This window comes from Gigantopelta aegis, chromosome 5 (assembly GCF_016097555.1).
Source record: "Gigantopelta aegis isolate Gae_Host chromosome 5, Gae_host_genome, whole genome shotgun sequence".
In the NCBI taxonomy this organism is placed as follows: domain Eukaryota; kingdom Metazoa; phylum Mollusca; class Gastropoda; order Neomphalida; family Peltospiridae; genus Gigantopelta; species Gigantopelta aegis.
The window spans coordinates 26,221,496-26,239,293 of record NC_054703.1 but is presented as its reverse complement, the minus strand read 5'-3'; the positions used below and the strand labels follow the sequence as shown (position 1 = coordinate 26,239,293).

The following is a 17,798-nucleotide window of genomic DNA, read 5'->3' as shown; positions in this document are numbered from 1 at the left end:
TTTAAGGGAGGAAATCATCCTGTCCCTCCCCCCCCCCCCCCCCCACCCCCTCTCTCTCTCTCTCTCTCTCTCTCTCTCTCTCTCTCTCTCTCTCTCTCTCTCTCTCTCTCTCTCTCTCTCTCTCTCTCTCTCTCTCTCTCTCTCTCTCTCTCTCTCTCTCTCTCTCCTTAGATCCGCCATTGTACCCCTATGTTGCTAGGTTCCGTTATTGATCGATTGACGTGCGCGGTAACGAGATAAAGGTGTGAATTCAATATTTTATTATGTATTATGGTTAAAAAGATCCAATACTCGTAGAAGCATTGGTGATGCCGCGAATGCAATAATAATAATAATGGCTTTATTTTAATAACTCTGTGATAACATTGTAAAGACTATCACACAAGGGTCTGTGATGTACGGACTGTATGGAAACAGGTTGCGGGATGTTTATTACGTTTGCATGATCACAGTTCGCAGAAAACTGCGTAAATTTAAGTAATTGATTTATGAGATTGTAATCGTTTTTTGTTGACTAGCGGAACGCAGATGTGTCGTAACACGCATACATGCACACACAGAGACACATACACACACCAATAACCAATAACATTATAAATAATTATAATATATATATATATATATATATATATATATATGGGGTTTTTTTTAAACCTCCAATACTACCACAACACCTGAATATAAAAAATATGTTTCCCATATACATGTAAAATCCCGATACACATATTTTGTTTTTGTTTTTGTTTTGTTTTGTTTGTTTATTTGTTTGATTGTTGTTATTGGTGTTGTTGTTTGTTTGTTTGTTTGTTTGTTGTTGTTATTGTTTAGTTTTTTGTTGGGGCGAATGGAGGTAGTTGATGTAATATTTTGGTCTTATTAATTTTAGTATTACTTAGAATACCTCTAGCTGGCAGCACAAGCCTTTTTTAAAAATGAAATAAATAATGCACACACGCACGCACGCACGCACGCACGCACACGCACGCACGCACACACACACACACACACACACACACACACACACACATATATATATATATATATATATATATATATATATATATATATATATATATATATATATATATATATATTATATCATATAATATCTTACATTTTCAGTGCAATCAAAGTATGTGATATTTTTCAGATCAGATACTTTAAGAATTTGATAACTTTGCAAATTAGATGTAAATTAGTCGAGGTCTCGGCACTAGTTTTATTGACATTTAAACAAACGTACTTGGGTGACACTCCATGATTGACGTATGCATTCATAGTCATCAAATAAAAGCATTTCAATGGCAATTTGACACTGAAAGCTGTCCAGCGTTCAGAAAACAAAAAACGTCAGGCGTAACTTTATTTTGATGTAAGGACATCCAAAATGACGTCATTCGATTTTAACGTCATTTCCAAAAATACACCGCGCCACATATTCTTACGTCATTTGAATATCTAGTAATGGCGGACTGGAATTAAAGTGTACAGTTTACAACAACACGTTGTATTAAGCTTGAGCTTATATGATAAAGAGATTATTACCCTCATGTATTTCGGTATCGTCAATATCATATATTAGGAATAAAAATAATGTATTATGCTCGCCGGAGGCTCGCATAATACAATTTGTATTCCAAATATATGATATTGACGATACCGAAAAACACTCTGGTAATAACCTATCTCTCTCGCTCTCTCTCTCTCTCTCTCTCTCTCTCTCTCTCTCTCTTCTCTCTCTCTCTCTCTCTCTCTCTCTCTCTCTCTCTCTCTCTCTCTCTCTCTCTCTCTCTCTCTCTCTCTCTCTCTCTCTCTCTCTCTCTCTCTCTCTCTCTCTCTCTCTCTCTCTCTCTCTCTCTCTCTCTCTCTCGCTCTCTCTCGTACACTACTGCACTACTGCATGTCAAATGCTAACGAAACATATTGTCGATTTATTATAAATATTACATATTGTAAGCTGTTTTGGTCCTACTGATATTAACGTTGCTAATTGTATTGATTTTGTTGTTATACTCCGTTTGCGTCAAAAGGGAACTCTGTAATGAATAAAGTTTTAAAACAAATATCACATATTAAATTGTAAACCCAAACCATCTCGCATAACAATTTTTTTGAAGAAAAAAAACATCAATGTAAATAAAAAGTTTGTTAACAAATTACCATCAAATTGCATAGGTTAAGTCTACTTTATTGATTCAAGAATGAATGGATATCATGGAACCGCCAAGATAAAGCACAAGTTTTAGAACTGCATTATCGATTACCAATAACCTTTTGTTCTCGTTATTGATTGTAATAATTGAATGTTGCTGATGTTATGTTAATTTAATGTTTTCGTTGTTGAAATTGCTGATGTTATTGATTTCGTATTGTTGATTTATTATTGTTGATGTTAATTAGTATTGATGATGTTAATAATTAGTATTGTTGGTTTTAATTAGTATTGTTGATTCATTTATATAGTATCCTTGATGACATTTACATTTGTTCATGTTATTGATTTAGCATTGTTGATATTATTGATTTAGTATCCTTGATGTTATTGCTTTAGAAATCTTGATGTTATTGACTTAGTATCATTGATGTCAGTTAGTACTGTTGATGTTATTTATTATGTATCGTTCATGTTATTGATTTAAATACTATTGATGATATTGATTAAATACTATTGATGTTATTGATTAAATTTTAGAATGTTTGATATTATTGATTTAGTATTATTTATGTTAATTAGTATTGTTGATTCATTTATATAGTATCCTTGATGTCATTTACAATTGTTCATGTTATTGATTTAGCATTGTTGATATTATTGATTTAGTATCCTTGATGTTATTGCTTTAGAAATCCTGATGTTATTGACTTAGTATCATTGATGTCAATTAGTACTGGGGGGGGGGGGGGGGAGAGGGACAGGATGATTTCCTCCCTTAAAAATATTAAAGTGCCTATTTCGTTAAACAATTTGTTTTCAATTTTCATTTCACAAATGCCCATTTTTTCTTTATTGAAGTGCCCTTGTCAGGAGTTGGACCATATGCCCTTCTGCCCTTGGTCCCCTCCCTGAAATATTTCCTGGATCCGCCCTTGGATTAGATAAATATAGAATCTAAAAAAGAGAAAAACTGACTGCCAGAAGGTGGGATGAAACACATAAAGTACACGGTTTTAATGGAATGATTTGCTAATAAATTATTAATATACATGTAGATGAAAGAAAACTTTTAACTGAGAGTTATGGCTGTCGCACTGTCAAATACTTGTTAAGATAGATGTCTTGAGTTTAAAAACTACATCCAGAACCGCTGACACGGTCCAGACCGCGAGCCTAAGATCGATTCCTGTCGGTGGGTCCATTGGGCTATTTCTCGTTATAACCAGTGATCCATAACTGGTTCAACAAAGGCCATGGTTTGTGCTATCCTGCCTGTGGGAACGAAATAGGCACTTTAATATTTTTAAGGGAGGAAATCATCCTGTCCCTCCCCCCTCCAGTACTAATTGACATCAATGATGTCAGTTAGTACTGTTGATGTTATTTATTATATATCGTTCATCTTATTGATTTAAAACTCTTGATGCTATTGATTAAATACTATTGATGTTATTGATTAAATTTTAGAATGTTTGATATTATTGATTTATTAGTACTTATGTTAATTAGTTTTGTTGATGCTATTTTTTAGCATTGTTGAAATTGCATTAGTGTTGTTGATGTTAGTGATTTAGTATTGTTAAGGTTATTGATTTAGTATTGTTTATGTGTTTGGTTGGTGTTGTTAATGTTATTGTTGATGTTATTTAGTGTTGTTGATGTTATTTATATAGTTAGTATAGTTGATGTTATTTATATAGTTAGTATTGTTGATGTTATTTATATTGTTAGTATTGTTAATGTAATTTATATAGTTAGTATTGTTGATATTATTTATATAGTTAGTATTGTTAATGTTATTTAGTGTTGTTGATGTTATTTATATAGTTAGTATTGTTGATGTTATTTATATAGCTAATATTGTTGATGTTATTTAGTGTTGTTGATGTTATATAGTATTGTTAATGCTATTGATTTAGTATTGTTATTGTTATTGATTTGATGTTGTTGGTGGTATTTAGTATTGTTCATTAAATTTTGTAATTGTTTATGTCAAGAGAGACAAGGACTGGGTTGTGGAAATGGACAGCAAAAAAAGGTAAAAGATAGGAGGAGCTGCCAGATCGGGAAGAAATGAGATGGAAGTCAAAGGAGAGAAAGGAAAGGGGGAAATGGGATAAATAATAAAATAAAATAAGTATTGTGAATGTTATTGATTCATTGTCAGTGATGCCATGTAGTACTGTTGGTGCCATTGATTTTCTTTTATTGATTTTTTTTTTTTATGCCATTGATTTAGTATTGTTAATGTTTTTAGTATTCTTGATATATTTAAGTATTGTTTATGTTTCTGATTTAGTACTGTTAATGTTTTTGTATTGTTAATACATTTAAGTATAGTTGATGTTTCTGATTTAATACTGTTGATGTTTTTAGTATTCTTGATATAATTAAGTATTGTTGATGTTTCCGATTTAGTATTGTTAATACAATTAAGTATTGTTGATGTTTATTATTTAGTATTGTTGATGTTATTTAGTATTGTTAATACAATTAAATATTGTTGATGTTTCTGATTTAATACTGTTGATGTTTTTAGTATTCTTAATATAATTAAGTATTGTTGATGTTTATTATTTATTATTGTTGATGTTATTTAGTATTGTTAATACAATTAAATATTGTTGATGTTTCTTATTTAGTACTGTTGATGTTTTTAGTATTCTTAATATAATTAAGTATTGTTGATGTTTATTATTTAGTATTGTTGATGTTATTTAGTATTGCTAATACAAGTGCATATTTTTGATGTTTCTGATTTAATACTGTTGATGTTTTTAGTATTCTTAATATAATTAAGTGTTGTTGATGTTTATTATTTAGTATTGTTGATGTTATTTAGTATTCTTAATATAATTAAGTATTGCTGATGTTTCTGATTTAGTGCTGTTGATGTTATTTAGTATTGTTCGTGTTATTGATTTAATAATGTTGATGATATAATTATTTATATATTTTGATGTTACTGGTTTATTTTTAATTTTTTTTATGTTATTTGGTATTGCTTATATTATTGTTTTAGTATTGATGATGATGTTATTTAAAGGGACATTCCCGAGTTTGCTGCACTGTAAGATGTTTCCGACTAATAAAATATTTCTACGATTAAACTTACATATTAAATATATTTTCTTGTTTAGAATGTCAGTGTCTGTATATTCAATCTGTTTCTGGTCGTCTTAATATTTGTAAAAAGCCCAAACTGGATTTTGTCTTCAAATTATTTCGTACGTACTAAAAAATAGTTTTTAGGAAATAAAATGAAATTTAACCTAGTACAAATATTAGAACGATCAGAAACACGTTTAATATACAGCCACTAATATTTTATGCAGAAAAATATATTTGATATGTAATTACAATCGTTAAAAAGTCTCTGTTAGTCGATAACATCTTAAAAATTGCAGCAAACTCAGGAATGTCTCTTTAACAGTCTTGAAGTTATTATCTGACAATATTATCCTCTCACGATAACTCGTCAGTGGTATACAGCGTCTTACATGTATGTATGTACTGGCCTCGGTGGTGTCGTGGTTAAGTCATCGGACATAAGGCTGGTAGGTACAGGGTTCGCAGCCCGGTACCGGCTCCCACGCAGAGCGAGTTTTAACGACTCAGTGGGTAAGTGTAATACCACTACACCCTCTTCTCATTCACTAACTACTGACAACTAAGAACTAACTCACTGTCCTGGACAGACAGCCCAGATAGCTGAGCTGTGTGCCCAGGACAGCGTGCTTGAACATTAATTGGATATAAGCACGAAAATAAGTTGAAACGAATGTATGTATGTGACACAAGTTCACTGCTTCGATGACTTCATTTCTTGTCCAGGAGATGTTTTATTTAACGACGCAATCAACACAGTTTAAGTACGGTTGTATGGCGTCGGACATAGGGTTAAAGTCCCGACCCTCATTTTTGGTCCAGATTACGTGAAGCTTGAAATATAAGAATAGATTCATGATTATCGTGAAGGAGTTGATGTTTCACTTCTTTCAGTCAAAGATCAAGATCACATACTACAAATAGCAACTACGTCGTCACCAGTCTACTAACTTCATTCCTCGTCGGATTTTCATGAATTTCACATATAGGAATTGGATGATGTACAAGAAGAGGATTTGCTACATTTGTGATAGCTTGCTTAGCGTTGTTGAATTACTATTGTTAATGTCATTGAATTAGTATTCTTGGTGTTACTGAATTACTATTGTTAATGTCATTGAATTAGTATTCTTGGTGTTACTGATTTACTCTTGTTAATGTCATTGAATTAGTATTGTTAATGTCATTGGATTAGTATTCTTGGTGTTAACGATTTACTCTTGTTAATGTCATTGAATTAGTATTCTTGGTGTTACCGATTTACTCTTGTTAATGTCATTGAATTAGTATTCTTGGTGTTACCGATTTACTCTTGTTAATGTCATTGAATTAGTATTCTTGGTGTTATTGAATTAGTATTCTTGGTGTTATTGAATTAGTATTCTTGGTGTTATTGAATTAGTATTCTTGGTGTTACCGATTTACTCTTGTTAATGTCATTGAATTAGTATTCTTGGTGTTACCGATTTACTCTTGTTAATGTCATTGAATTAGTATTCTTGGTGTTACTGAATTAGTTTTCTTTATGTTACTGATTTACTCTTGTTAATATCATTGAATTGGTATTCTTGGTGTTACTGATTTACTCTTGTTAATGTCATTGAATTAGTATTCTTGGTGTTACCCATTTACTCTTGTTAATGTCATTGAATTAGGATTCTTGGTGTTACTGAATTGGTATTCATGATGTTACTGATTTACTCTTGTTAATGTCATTGAATTGGTATTCTTGGTGTTACTGATTTACTCTTGTTAATGTCATTGAATTAGTATTCTTGGTGTTCCCGATTTACTCTTGTTAATGTCATTGAATTAGTATTCTTGGTGTTACCGATTTACTCTTGTTAATGTCATTGAATTAGTATTCTTGGTGTTACCAATTTACTCTTGTTAATGTCATTGAATTAGTATTCTTGGTGTTACCAATTTACTCTTGTTAATGTCATTGAATTAGTATTCTTGGTGTTACTGATTTACTCTTGTTAATGTCATTGAATTAGTTTTCTTGGAGTTACTGATTTACTCTTGTTAATGTCATTGAATTAGTTTTCTTGGTGTTACTGATTTACTATTGTTAATGTCATTGAATTAGTATTCTTGGTGTTACCCATTTACTCTTGTTAATGTCATTGAATTAGTATTCATGATGTTACTGATTTACTCTTGTTAATGTCATTGAATTGGTATTCTTGGTGTTACTGATTTACTCTTGTTAATGTCATTGAATTAGTATTCTTGGTGTTCCCGATTTACTCTTGTTAATGTCATTGAATTAGTATTCTTGGTGTTACCGATTTACTCTTGTTAATGTCATTGAATTAGTATTCTTGGTGTTACCGATTTACTCTTGTTAATGTCATTGAATTAGTATTCTTGGTGTTACCGATTTACTCTTGTTAATGTCATTGAATTAGTATTCTTGGTGTTACTGATTTACTCTTGTTAATGTCATTGAATTAGTTTTCTTGGTGTTACTGATTTACTCTTGTTAATGTCATTGAATTACAGTTGCTGATGTTACTGATTTAGTATCGTTGATGTCATTGATTTAGTGTTGTTGATGTTATTTAGTATTGATGATGTTATTTAGTATTGATGATGCCATTGATTTAGTATTGTTGTTGTTTGGTAATGTTGATGTTACTGATTTAGTATTATTGATGTTATTTAGTATTGATGATGTTATTTAGTATTGATGATGCTATTGATTTAGTATTGTTGTTGTTTGGTAATGTTGATGTTACTGATTTAGTATTATTGATGTTATTGATTTAGTGTTGTTGATGTTACTTAGTATTGATGATGTTATTTAGTATTGATGATGCCATTGATTTAGTATTGTTGTTGTTTGGTAATGTTGATGTTATTGATTTAGTATTATTGATGTTATTTAGTATTGATGATGTTATTTAGTATTGATGATGCCATTGATTTAGTATTGTTGTTGTTTGGTAATGTTGATGTTACTGATTTAGTATTATTGATGTTATTTAGTATTGATGATGTTATTTAGTATTGATGATGCCATTGATTTAGTATTGTTGTTGTTTGGTAATGTTGATGTTACTGATTTAGTATTATTGATGTTATTGATTTAGTGTTGTTGATGTTATTTAGTATTGATGATGTTATTTAGTATTGATGATGCCATTGATTTAGTATTGTTGTTGTTTGGTAATGTTGATGTTATTGATTTAGTGTTGTTGATGTTATTTAGTATTGATGATGTTATTTAGTATTGATGATGCCATTGATTTAGTATTGTTGTTTTTTGGTAATGTTGATGTTATTGATTTAGTGTTGTTGATGTTATTTAGTATTGATGATGTTATTTAGTATTGATGATGCCATTGATTTAGTATTGTTGTTGTTTGGTAATGTTGATGTTATTGATTTAGTGTTGTTGATGTTATTTAGTATTGATGATGTTATTTAGTATTGATGATGCCATTGATTTAGTATTGTTGTTGTTTGGTAATGTTGATGTTACTGATTTGTTATTGTAGATTGAATGTATGTAATATTAATGATGTTACTGATTTTGTATTGTTGATTTAATGTTGTTGATTTGGGGGGGGGGGGGGTGTTTGTTGATACTGTTGATGTTATTGACATATTATTGTTGATTTAAACGTGTTTGTGTGTGTGTGGGTTTTTTTTGTGTGGGTTTATTTTTTTGCTATTGACTTTATGCATATTGTTGATTTAGTATTGTTGATTTATGTTAATTTGAATATTTATGTTTATATTATTAATTGTTTGTTTTCATTTCTGTTAATGTTGTTGCTGTTGTTCTTAAAGTTATCTTTATTATTGTCGTTTGTTTGTTGTTGTTGTTATTATTGTTGTTGGTGGTGGTGGTGGTTTTGTTATTGTTGTTATTATTATTTTTTATTATTATTATTTTTATTATTATTAATATTATAGTTGTTTATATTATTATTGTTTTTGTTTTTTGTTTGTATTGATATTGTTTTTGTCATCATCATCATCATCATCATCATCATCATCACCATCATTAGCATCTTCATTATTTTGGATGTATTTACTGGTCTTGGATTATATTTTACTGTTGTTGTGTTTGTTGTTTATTATATTTCACATCTCAGACATCCTGCCATCCGAACACGTGGATCCTAAGGAGAAACTGGAGAAAGCTTTGAAGGACGCTCTAGAGCAGTACTCCAGACAGAGACTGAGGGCAGTGCACATGAGCCTACGTCGCTATGGCAACGTGGAAGCCAGGATATCCCAGAAGGACCTGCTGCAAGCGCTCCAGGTGACAGTTTGCTACGGTTAATCACGGTACCTGGCCCCTTGCTTATAAACCATAAAGTCTACACTTTAATGAAGTCCAGACTTTAACGTCATGGCAACGCCATTCAAATAGCATTACGTTAAAGTCTGGACTTTATTAAAGTCTAGACTTTAAGTTTTATAATCACGGGCCCTGTTCGACTGCTTTCGCGAGTCGGTCAATGCATTTCTGGTGCGGAATATAGCTCAGTGGCAGAGCGGTCGTCTGAGGTGTGACGAGTCATAGACTCGTAGGATTTGTCGCCCTTGATAGACTGGTCCCCCCCCCCCCCCCCTCCCTACTCATTGTCCTAATAGACCGGCCTCGGTGGTGTCGTTGTTAAGCCACCGGACATAAGGCTGGTAGGTACAGGGTTCGCATCCCGGTTCCGGTTCCCACCCAGAGCGAGTTTTAACGACTCCATGGGTAGGTGTAAGACCACTACATCCTCTTCTATTTCACTAACAACTAACCCACTGTCCAGACAGACAGCCCTGATAGCTGAGGCGTGTGCCCAGGACAGCGTGCTTGAAGCTTAATTGGATATAAGCACGAAAATAAATTGAAATGAAATGAAATTAAATTAAATTGGGGGTGGGTTTTTTTAAATGTATCGTCCTAATAAGTGGTTCATAACAACCTATATTTAATATGTAGTAGCTAAAAATAAATTTTTATGCTCTTCAGAAATAAGAAGTATAACGTATTAATGAAATCAAGCGCTTGTTGTCTTCGCTGGACTGGGGAGGGCGGGTTGGTACGTAATGTAATGTTAAATTGTGACAAGATATCATTGCGACCGGCCTCGGTGGCGTCGTGGTTAGGCCATCGATTTACAGGCTGGTAGATACTGGGTTCGGATCCCAGTCGAGGCATGGGATTTTTAATCCAGATACCGACTCCCAAATCCTGAGTGAGTGCTCCGCAAGGCTCAATGGGTAGGTGTAAACCACTTGCACAGACCAGTGATCCATAACTGGTTCAACAAAGGCTATGGTTTGTGCTATCCTGCCTGTGGGAAACGCAAATAAAAGATCCCTTGCTGCCTGTCGTAAAAGAGTAGCCTATGTGGTGACAGCGGGTTTCCTTAAAAAAAACCAGTGTCAGAATGACCAATAGCCGATGATAAGATAAAAAAATCAATGTGCTCTAGTGGCGTCATTAAATAAAACAAACTTTTAGATAGCATTGCGATGCAAAACAGTCAGTGTGCTTTCCATTTCAAACACACTGTAGGTCGAAGACTAACATTCAAGTTTAAAACACTCACCTGAGGCGTTATTAGGCGTAGGATTGTAAACCTCATTGGACCACTGGGTTTTCCCCGTCCTAATCAGTGCTCTACGACTTGTATATCAAAACCCATGGTATGTGCTGTCCTGTCTGGGAAGGTACAGACAAAAGACCCCTCGCTGCTAATAGGAAAGTGTAGCGGTTGTCCTCTAAAGACTTCGTTTCAGAATTATTAACAAATCAATGTGCTCTAGTAGCGTTGTTAAAGCAAACAAAATCTTTAACTTTCACTTTCGTTTTAGGAAAACGAAGTAAACCTGTCTAATCGACTTTTTCAAATGATCTTGGAGATTTTTGAAGATCACGTTGGCGTGGATTATGAAGACATGTATAAATGTCTGACGGCAGCTCACGACAAAACAAGTAAGACATATCAATACAGGATGACGTCCATGGCCAGTAGACTGTCAGGTCCTGGGTCCGTGCTTATGATGCTTATACAACCTTTATAGGGTCCTGTGCCCCGTTCCTCGAAGCGATCTTAACCCTAAGATCACCGTAACTGCACAGCTAACATATGCACTTACGGTGATCTTAGCGCTAAGATCGCTTTGTGGAACGGGGCCCAAGCCTGGTGCTTATAAAACATTCTAGACTTAAGACTCTAATAGACTCTAATAGAGTCTTACCGGCCTCGGTGGCGTCGTGGTAGGTACTGGGTTCGGATCCCAGTCGAGGCATGGGATTTTTAATCCAGATACCGACTCCAAACCCTGAGTGAGTGCTCCGCAACGCTCAGTGGGTAGGTGTAAACCACTTGCACTGACCAGTGATCCATAACTGGTGCAACAAAGGCCATGGTTTGTGCTATCCTGCCTGTGGTAAGCGCAAATAAAAGATCCCTTGCTGCTAATCGGAAGAATAGCCCATGTAGTGGCGACAGCGGGTTTCCTCTCAAAATCTGTGTGGTCCTTAACCATATGTCTGACGCCATATAACCGTAAATAAAATATGTTGAGTGCGTCGTTAAATAAAACATTTCTTTCTTTCTAATAGTCTTAGAAAGTAAGGCCATTGCAACGCCATACAAATTGCATGCAAGTGACGTCATTTGAGATTGAGTCTGGACTCCAAACGTTTTATAAACACGGACCCAGGAACCATTTTTTCGAAGCAATCTTAGCCTACGAACTCGTAAAACCATCGTAAGCTATGACGTCACTATGGCGTAGGGAGGGGAGCAAATAATCAAATTCGGGCCAAAAAAGATAGAGACATTCGGGCAAAATGAGCTTGCCTGAAACGTTTTCGCCATGTATTTCCATCATTCTACCAACACAAAAATCTGTAATTCGTTTGCAACTCTGTATAGCTGTTTGGTAATAATCTTAATATGAATAAATATTGTTATCTAGATTCGGGCTTTTTCGTTTAATTCGGTAAAAAGTTAGCGTAACCCCCTACACAAATAGCCCGTACGCCTATGCTTTCCCTGACTAAATACTCTTCTAGCGTCCCGTTAAATACACATTGATACCTCCCTTCTCTTTTGGGTTTTTTTCCAGACCGTGACAGCGTGAAAGCACGACGTCTTCGTAACGACCTGTCCGCCCACGCCGACGTCTCTCTGGAGAAACAGGACGCAGAGTTCCTCCGACGAATAGAGGAGATGCTTATCAAGAACAAGGTCTTCTTCGACATAGACGCGCTGAGGAAAGACTTCCAGTCGTGGGATTCCACCAGGACAGGGAAGATAGCTAAAGAAAGTGTACGTTGTTCTTTAGGCATATATTTTGTAATTAACTAAAGCTGTTCAGTCTATAGACGCTCTGAGGAAAGACTTCCAATCGTGGGATTCCACCAGGACAGGGAAGATAGCTAAAGAAAGTGTATGTTGTTCTTTAGGCATACATTTTGTAATTAACTAAAGCTGTGGTATGTGCTGTTCTGCCTATAGACGCTATGAGTAATGACTTCCAGTGGTGGGATTCCACCAGGACATGGAATATAGCTAAAGAAAGTGTACGTTGTTCTTTAGTCCACCAGATGTACATTTTTTTTTTTTTTTAATAACTGTTTATTTTTTCTTGACCATTCCCTTGTTGACAAATAACAACCCATGCAAAGGAAGAAGACATGGGTTGTTACAGTAATTTTATATATAATTTATACACACATAATGTAGTTACTACTTTATAGGCAGACTTAATTAAAATAATATATTCACAACGATCTGGATTTTAACAAGTATCTAGAGCAAATGAAAGTATATAATGATATATGAAAATGAGAGAGAGAGAGAGAGAGAAAGAGAAAGAAAGAAAGAAAGAGAGAGAGAGAGAGAGAGAGAGAGAGAGAGAGAGAGAGAGAGAGAGAGAGAGGGAGGGGGATAAAGGAAAAACAAATATGTACACACATACACACACGCACGTGTTTTGATTATGTACATATTTATCATTATTTATAACAACATTTCAGTGGTCTGTAAAAAGAGGTAGGATATACAATAGGCATACAGATATGAAGGTGTTTTACTTTACATCAATTTTACGTGACCTGTTGGGGCTGATGAAAACAAATGAATGAACAAAAGTAATTTTAAGATTATATATCAAATAGAGAATGGTACATTGCCCACTTGGTAACGAATTTATTAAAGCGGTTTTTACTGTAGTGAATATGTTTCTCAATCAGGTATCTTTGTTTAACTTCGTTTTGGAAATGAGTAATATTTAACTGTACATTTTGCACTTTGCATTTATATATAAAATACTTAGCTAACAATAATAATAAATCAAAAATATTATCTGTTTTAGTATTACTTTTACATTCAAATATAAAAAATTCAAATGATAAATTTAGGTTAAATATATGATTACAAGATTTTAATAACCAATTTAAAAAATTGTTCCAAAAAAGCTGAACAACTTTACATTCCCAAAATAGATGTTCTATAGATTCTCGCATTTCATAACAAAAAGTACACATTTCACTGTCAATAAGTTTTAGTTTATAAGCAAACGTGTTGGTAGTCAGTATCCTGTGTAAAATTCTATATTGGAACCATCTTAATTTTATTTCTTGAGTGGCTATAAATGGCTTTAAATAGATAACAGACCAGTTTAGGTTAGAAGTGAAATGAAGTTGCCATTTTAGTATGGCAATATTCGGAACTTTCTTCAACGTTAATGTATAATAATATAATTTTGAGCCTTTTCTAATAGAGCAAAGTGTCCGTTGAACCGGAGAATCGTCCAAGGAGATATTTGTTTCAACTTTTTAAATATTTGTTTTCCTAAAATATGACTTAACGGAATTAACGACGCCATGGTATTCTAGAAAAGAAACATCTAACTCGTATATATCATTAAATTTATTTAAAGTAAAAAATCTCCTCGCTCATTAACAAGCCATTTCTTTTTCAAAAGGTTTTCCTATCAATTTTTATTTGGGAATTATAAAAAATTGGTTCAGATAAGAAATCTTCAAAGGATGTTACTTTTATTGCTGTCGAGAAGTCGTAAAAAGCCTGAATACAGTCCTTCCAAAACAGGTTATTTACATTTTTGAAACATTTTGAGGGGAAGTTGTTACCAAATACAGAAATATTACGAAATTGAGGAAAACAAGCAAATAAAATAGGTTTCCATTTTGAATCTTTCGTTTCCAATTTTCGAATCCGGGTAATCTTTAAAGCCTTGATACAATTAAATATATCTATCATACCGAGGCCTCTAACAGTTTACATACAGTTATTCTTTTTATCCTATCTGGTTTTTGGTTCCATACAAACCTGAATAATATTTTGTTTAATTCACACCTGAAACGACAGATGTACATTAATAAATAAAACCAGTGGTATGCACTGACCTGTTTATCAAGGTCGTGTCGTTAAACAAAACATACTTTAGTTTATTATTACTAGGCATATATTAATTAACTAAAACCTTGGTATGTGCTGTTCTGTTTATATACGCTATGAAGAAGGACTTATGTACCTACCTGTACACAGGTCCTTCCTAACTACTTCATAACTACCTGTATGTAGTTACAGGTGTGTAAATCATAAACAGCTTTTGTAAATTCGACCCTTAATATATTCTTTTCATTTATCGCCTTGTTACTTGTAGATTTTGATGGTATGCAATGACCGGACACCACTCTATGGCGCCTTGCTGAAGAACCTGGTCAAGCGGTGTGATGTGGAGAAAAACGGTCAAGTGAGGTCAGTGTGTGTTTAAAATTAGCACGAATATAAAGCAGGGACGTAGCGTGATATGGACCTGGAGTGGCGGGGGGGGGGGGGGGGGGGGGGGGGGGGGGGGGGTTCGAATATGAACCAAGTGGACCATTTTTCCATTTTGTTTTTGCACCACCAGAAACTCCATATGTATAAACCTGTATGTTTTAGTTCTGAAAGCGGACCATTTGCTTCAGTGGGGGGTGGGGGGGGGGGGGGGGGGGGGTGGGTGGGTCGTCTGAACCCTCCAGCCTAAGCCCCTGTATAAAATATGTTATGACGGGGTCGTCCGAACCCCCCATCCTACGCCCCTGTATAAAGTATGTTATGATGGGGGGGGGGGGGGGGGGGCCCACGTATTTTAGGCTACACACGGCCCTGTTTGTATATTAAACAAAAATAGGCTTCTTTGGCGAAGAAAAAATGGACGAAACCAAATAGAGAATAGTACTGGGTGGGAGCCGGTACCGCGAGGCGAACCCAGTATCCACCAGCCTTATGTCCGATGGCTGTACAACGACACCAGCGAGTACGGTCTGTGTTTTATTGCTGTGTGTTAATCATAAATAACGAACGATGTTCTCACCTACGGGTTTGTAAGAAAGAGAAATAAAACATAAATAATTATATGTTTTCTCTTTATCAGCTGGCCAGAATTTATTAATTTTCTGGACAAAGGACAGCAGCGAGCCTGGCTGAAGTTTCCGGAACTGTCGAAACTTCCCGAAAAGGCGAAACAAGAATCGAAGTTCACCATGAACCAGAACCCGATCGAGGAGCTGTCTACGAACGCCAGGTCCCGAGTGGTGTCGAAGCTTCTACGAAGGGTATTCGTATATTTCCGTCTGTGTCCCATCTTTGAACACATGGCTTTTACATTCTGACTTAGTATTTGTTCCTAAGTTATCTTGAATTCAAATGTTTGTGTACTTTTTAGTACTGTAAATAGTTTGACACCCAATAGCCGATGTATTTTTCGTGTTGGGGTGTTGTTAAGCATCTACTCTACTCTACTCTACTCTACTCTACTCTACTCTACTCTACTCTACTCTACTCTACTCTACTCTACTCTACTCTACTTCTGTTCTGTTCTATTCTATTCTATTCTACTTAACTCTATTCTATTCTATTCTATGTTTATACTGTAAATGTATGAAAAATAACTTAAGTCCAACTAATGCACAGAGGTGACTAAAATATTACATACCCAATTAAAAATATAAATTGATTATACAATATATAATTTCTCTGACGTCATTCTATTGTTCTCGGCGTTTATTATTCTACAGTAGAAATCTTTCATTGTGGGCGCACTTTACACATTGTGAAATGAGATAGCCTCTTGTTTATAAGACACACGATTCTAACAAAATCTGACATTTTGACATTATAAGCATGTCGGGACAGAAGCACGTGCGTGATGTCAACCTGCAATTTAACACGTGCAAATTGTGTCTAAAATTCAAAAAAAAATTCTAAAGCGAACACCAATACAAACTGAGTTTTAAGATTTGAACCCATTACCTTTGAACCGGCCTCGGCGGCGTTGTGGTTAGGCCATCGGTCAACAGGCTGGTAGGTACTGGGTTCGGATCCCAGTCGAGGCATGGGATTTTTAATTCAGATACTAACTCCAAACCCTGAGTGAGTGCTCCGCAAGGCTCAGTGGGTAGGTGTAAACCACTTGCACCGACCAGTGATCCATAACTGGTTCAACAAATAAAATGTGTTGAGTGCGTCGTTAAATAAACATTTCTTTCTTTCTTTCATCAGATTTCATCTTATTCTTCCAAATGGTGGCCAGAAAAGTACACAAAGTTTTGTTCTCTTCTATCTGACAAACACATGTGACCGTACCAAATACTCTTCTGTAAAAATGTGCAAGTTACGTCAATGTAATTATTGTTTGAACCTTTAGGTAAAAAGAAACTAGTCGAGACAGGACAGGTTCCAATTATCGAGGTTGAAAATCCCAGTCAAGCTAGTGGCGATGGTGAGGTCAAGGTCGACACAGACAAAGCGCCATATAATAGTAAATAAAATATGTTGAGTGCGTCGTTAAATAAAACATTTCTTTCTTTTTCTTTCCATTACCTTTGGTTCGGTGCAGGAAAATCCATAACATGTACCAAATTCGATTCTGCATTATGAAGAGATACGAACCCAAATCACATATTACAGTTTTGTCGTTCAGATTTAGTTGAATGTTGAGTATCACATATACTATTCTATAATCTGCACATTTATTTGGAGGAATAACTTCAAAAATTAAGGTCGAATGTTCATCATTATATGCACCGTTTTATAACTTACTCATTTGTTTAGAGGGAAAAGTCGACTCTCTCCAACTCTGATAAAATTACAAGTAAAGAGAAGTCAGACTTGAAAAAAGAAAAAGCCAATGTGTCTGCAGAAAATTCGTCGAAGGAGAATGCAGAAGGCGACAGTTCTGCGAAAACAAGTAAGTATATGTGACATAATAGGTTAACTAATTTATTTGTTCGTTTACTTATGTTTATGTTTATATATTTATAACTATTTACTCAAAGGGACATTCCTGAGTTTGCTGCATTATAAGATGTTTCCGACTAATAAAATATTTCTACGATTAAACTTACATATTAAATATATTTTCGTGTTTTGAATATCAGTGTCTGTATATTCAATGTGTTTCTGGCCGTCTTAATATTTGTAAGAAACCCAAAGTGGATTTTGTCTTCAAATAATTTCGTACGTACGAAAAACCTATATTTTATGAAATAAAA

General features: G+C 34.4%; 1 protein-coding gene across 4 annotated transcripts in view; it reads left to right on the top strand.

The window, feature by feature from the left end:
* LOC121373527 (echinoderm microtubule-associated protein-like 2) overlaps positions 1-17,798 on the top strand; it is a 93,754-nt gene that overhangs the window by 23,438 nt on the left and 52,518 nt on the right. For all 4 annotated transcript variants that reach the window (XM_041500202.1, XM_041500203.1, XM_041500204.1 and 1 more), the window contains exons 4-9: positions 9,373-9,542; positions 11,096-11,216; positions 12,359-12,561; positions 14,924-15,018; positions 15,680-15,860; positions 17,359-17,494. In XM_041500202.1, coding sequence (XP_041356136.1) covers positions 9,373-9,542; positions 11,096-11,216; positions 12,359-12,561; positions 14,924-15,018; positions 15,680-15,860; positions 17,359-17,494 — 906 coding nt within the window. The remainder of the gene's footprint in view (positions 1-9,372; positions 9,543-11,095; positions 11,217-12,358; positions 12,562-14,923; positions 15,019-15,679; positions 15,861-17,358; positions 17,495-17,798) is intronic.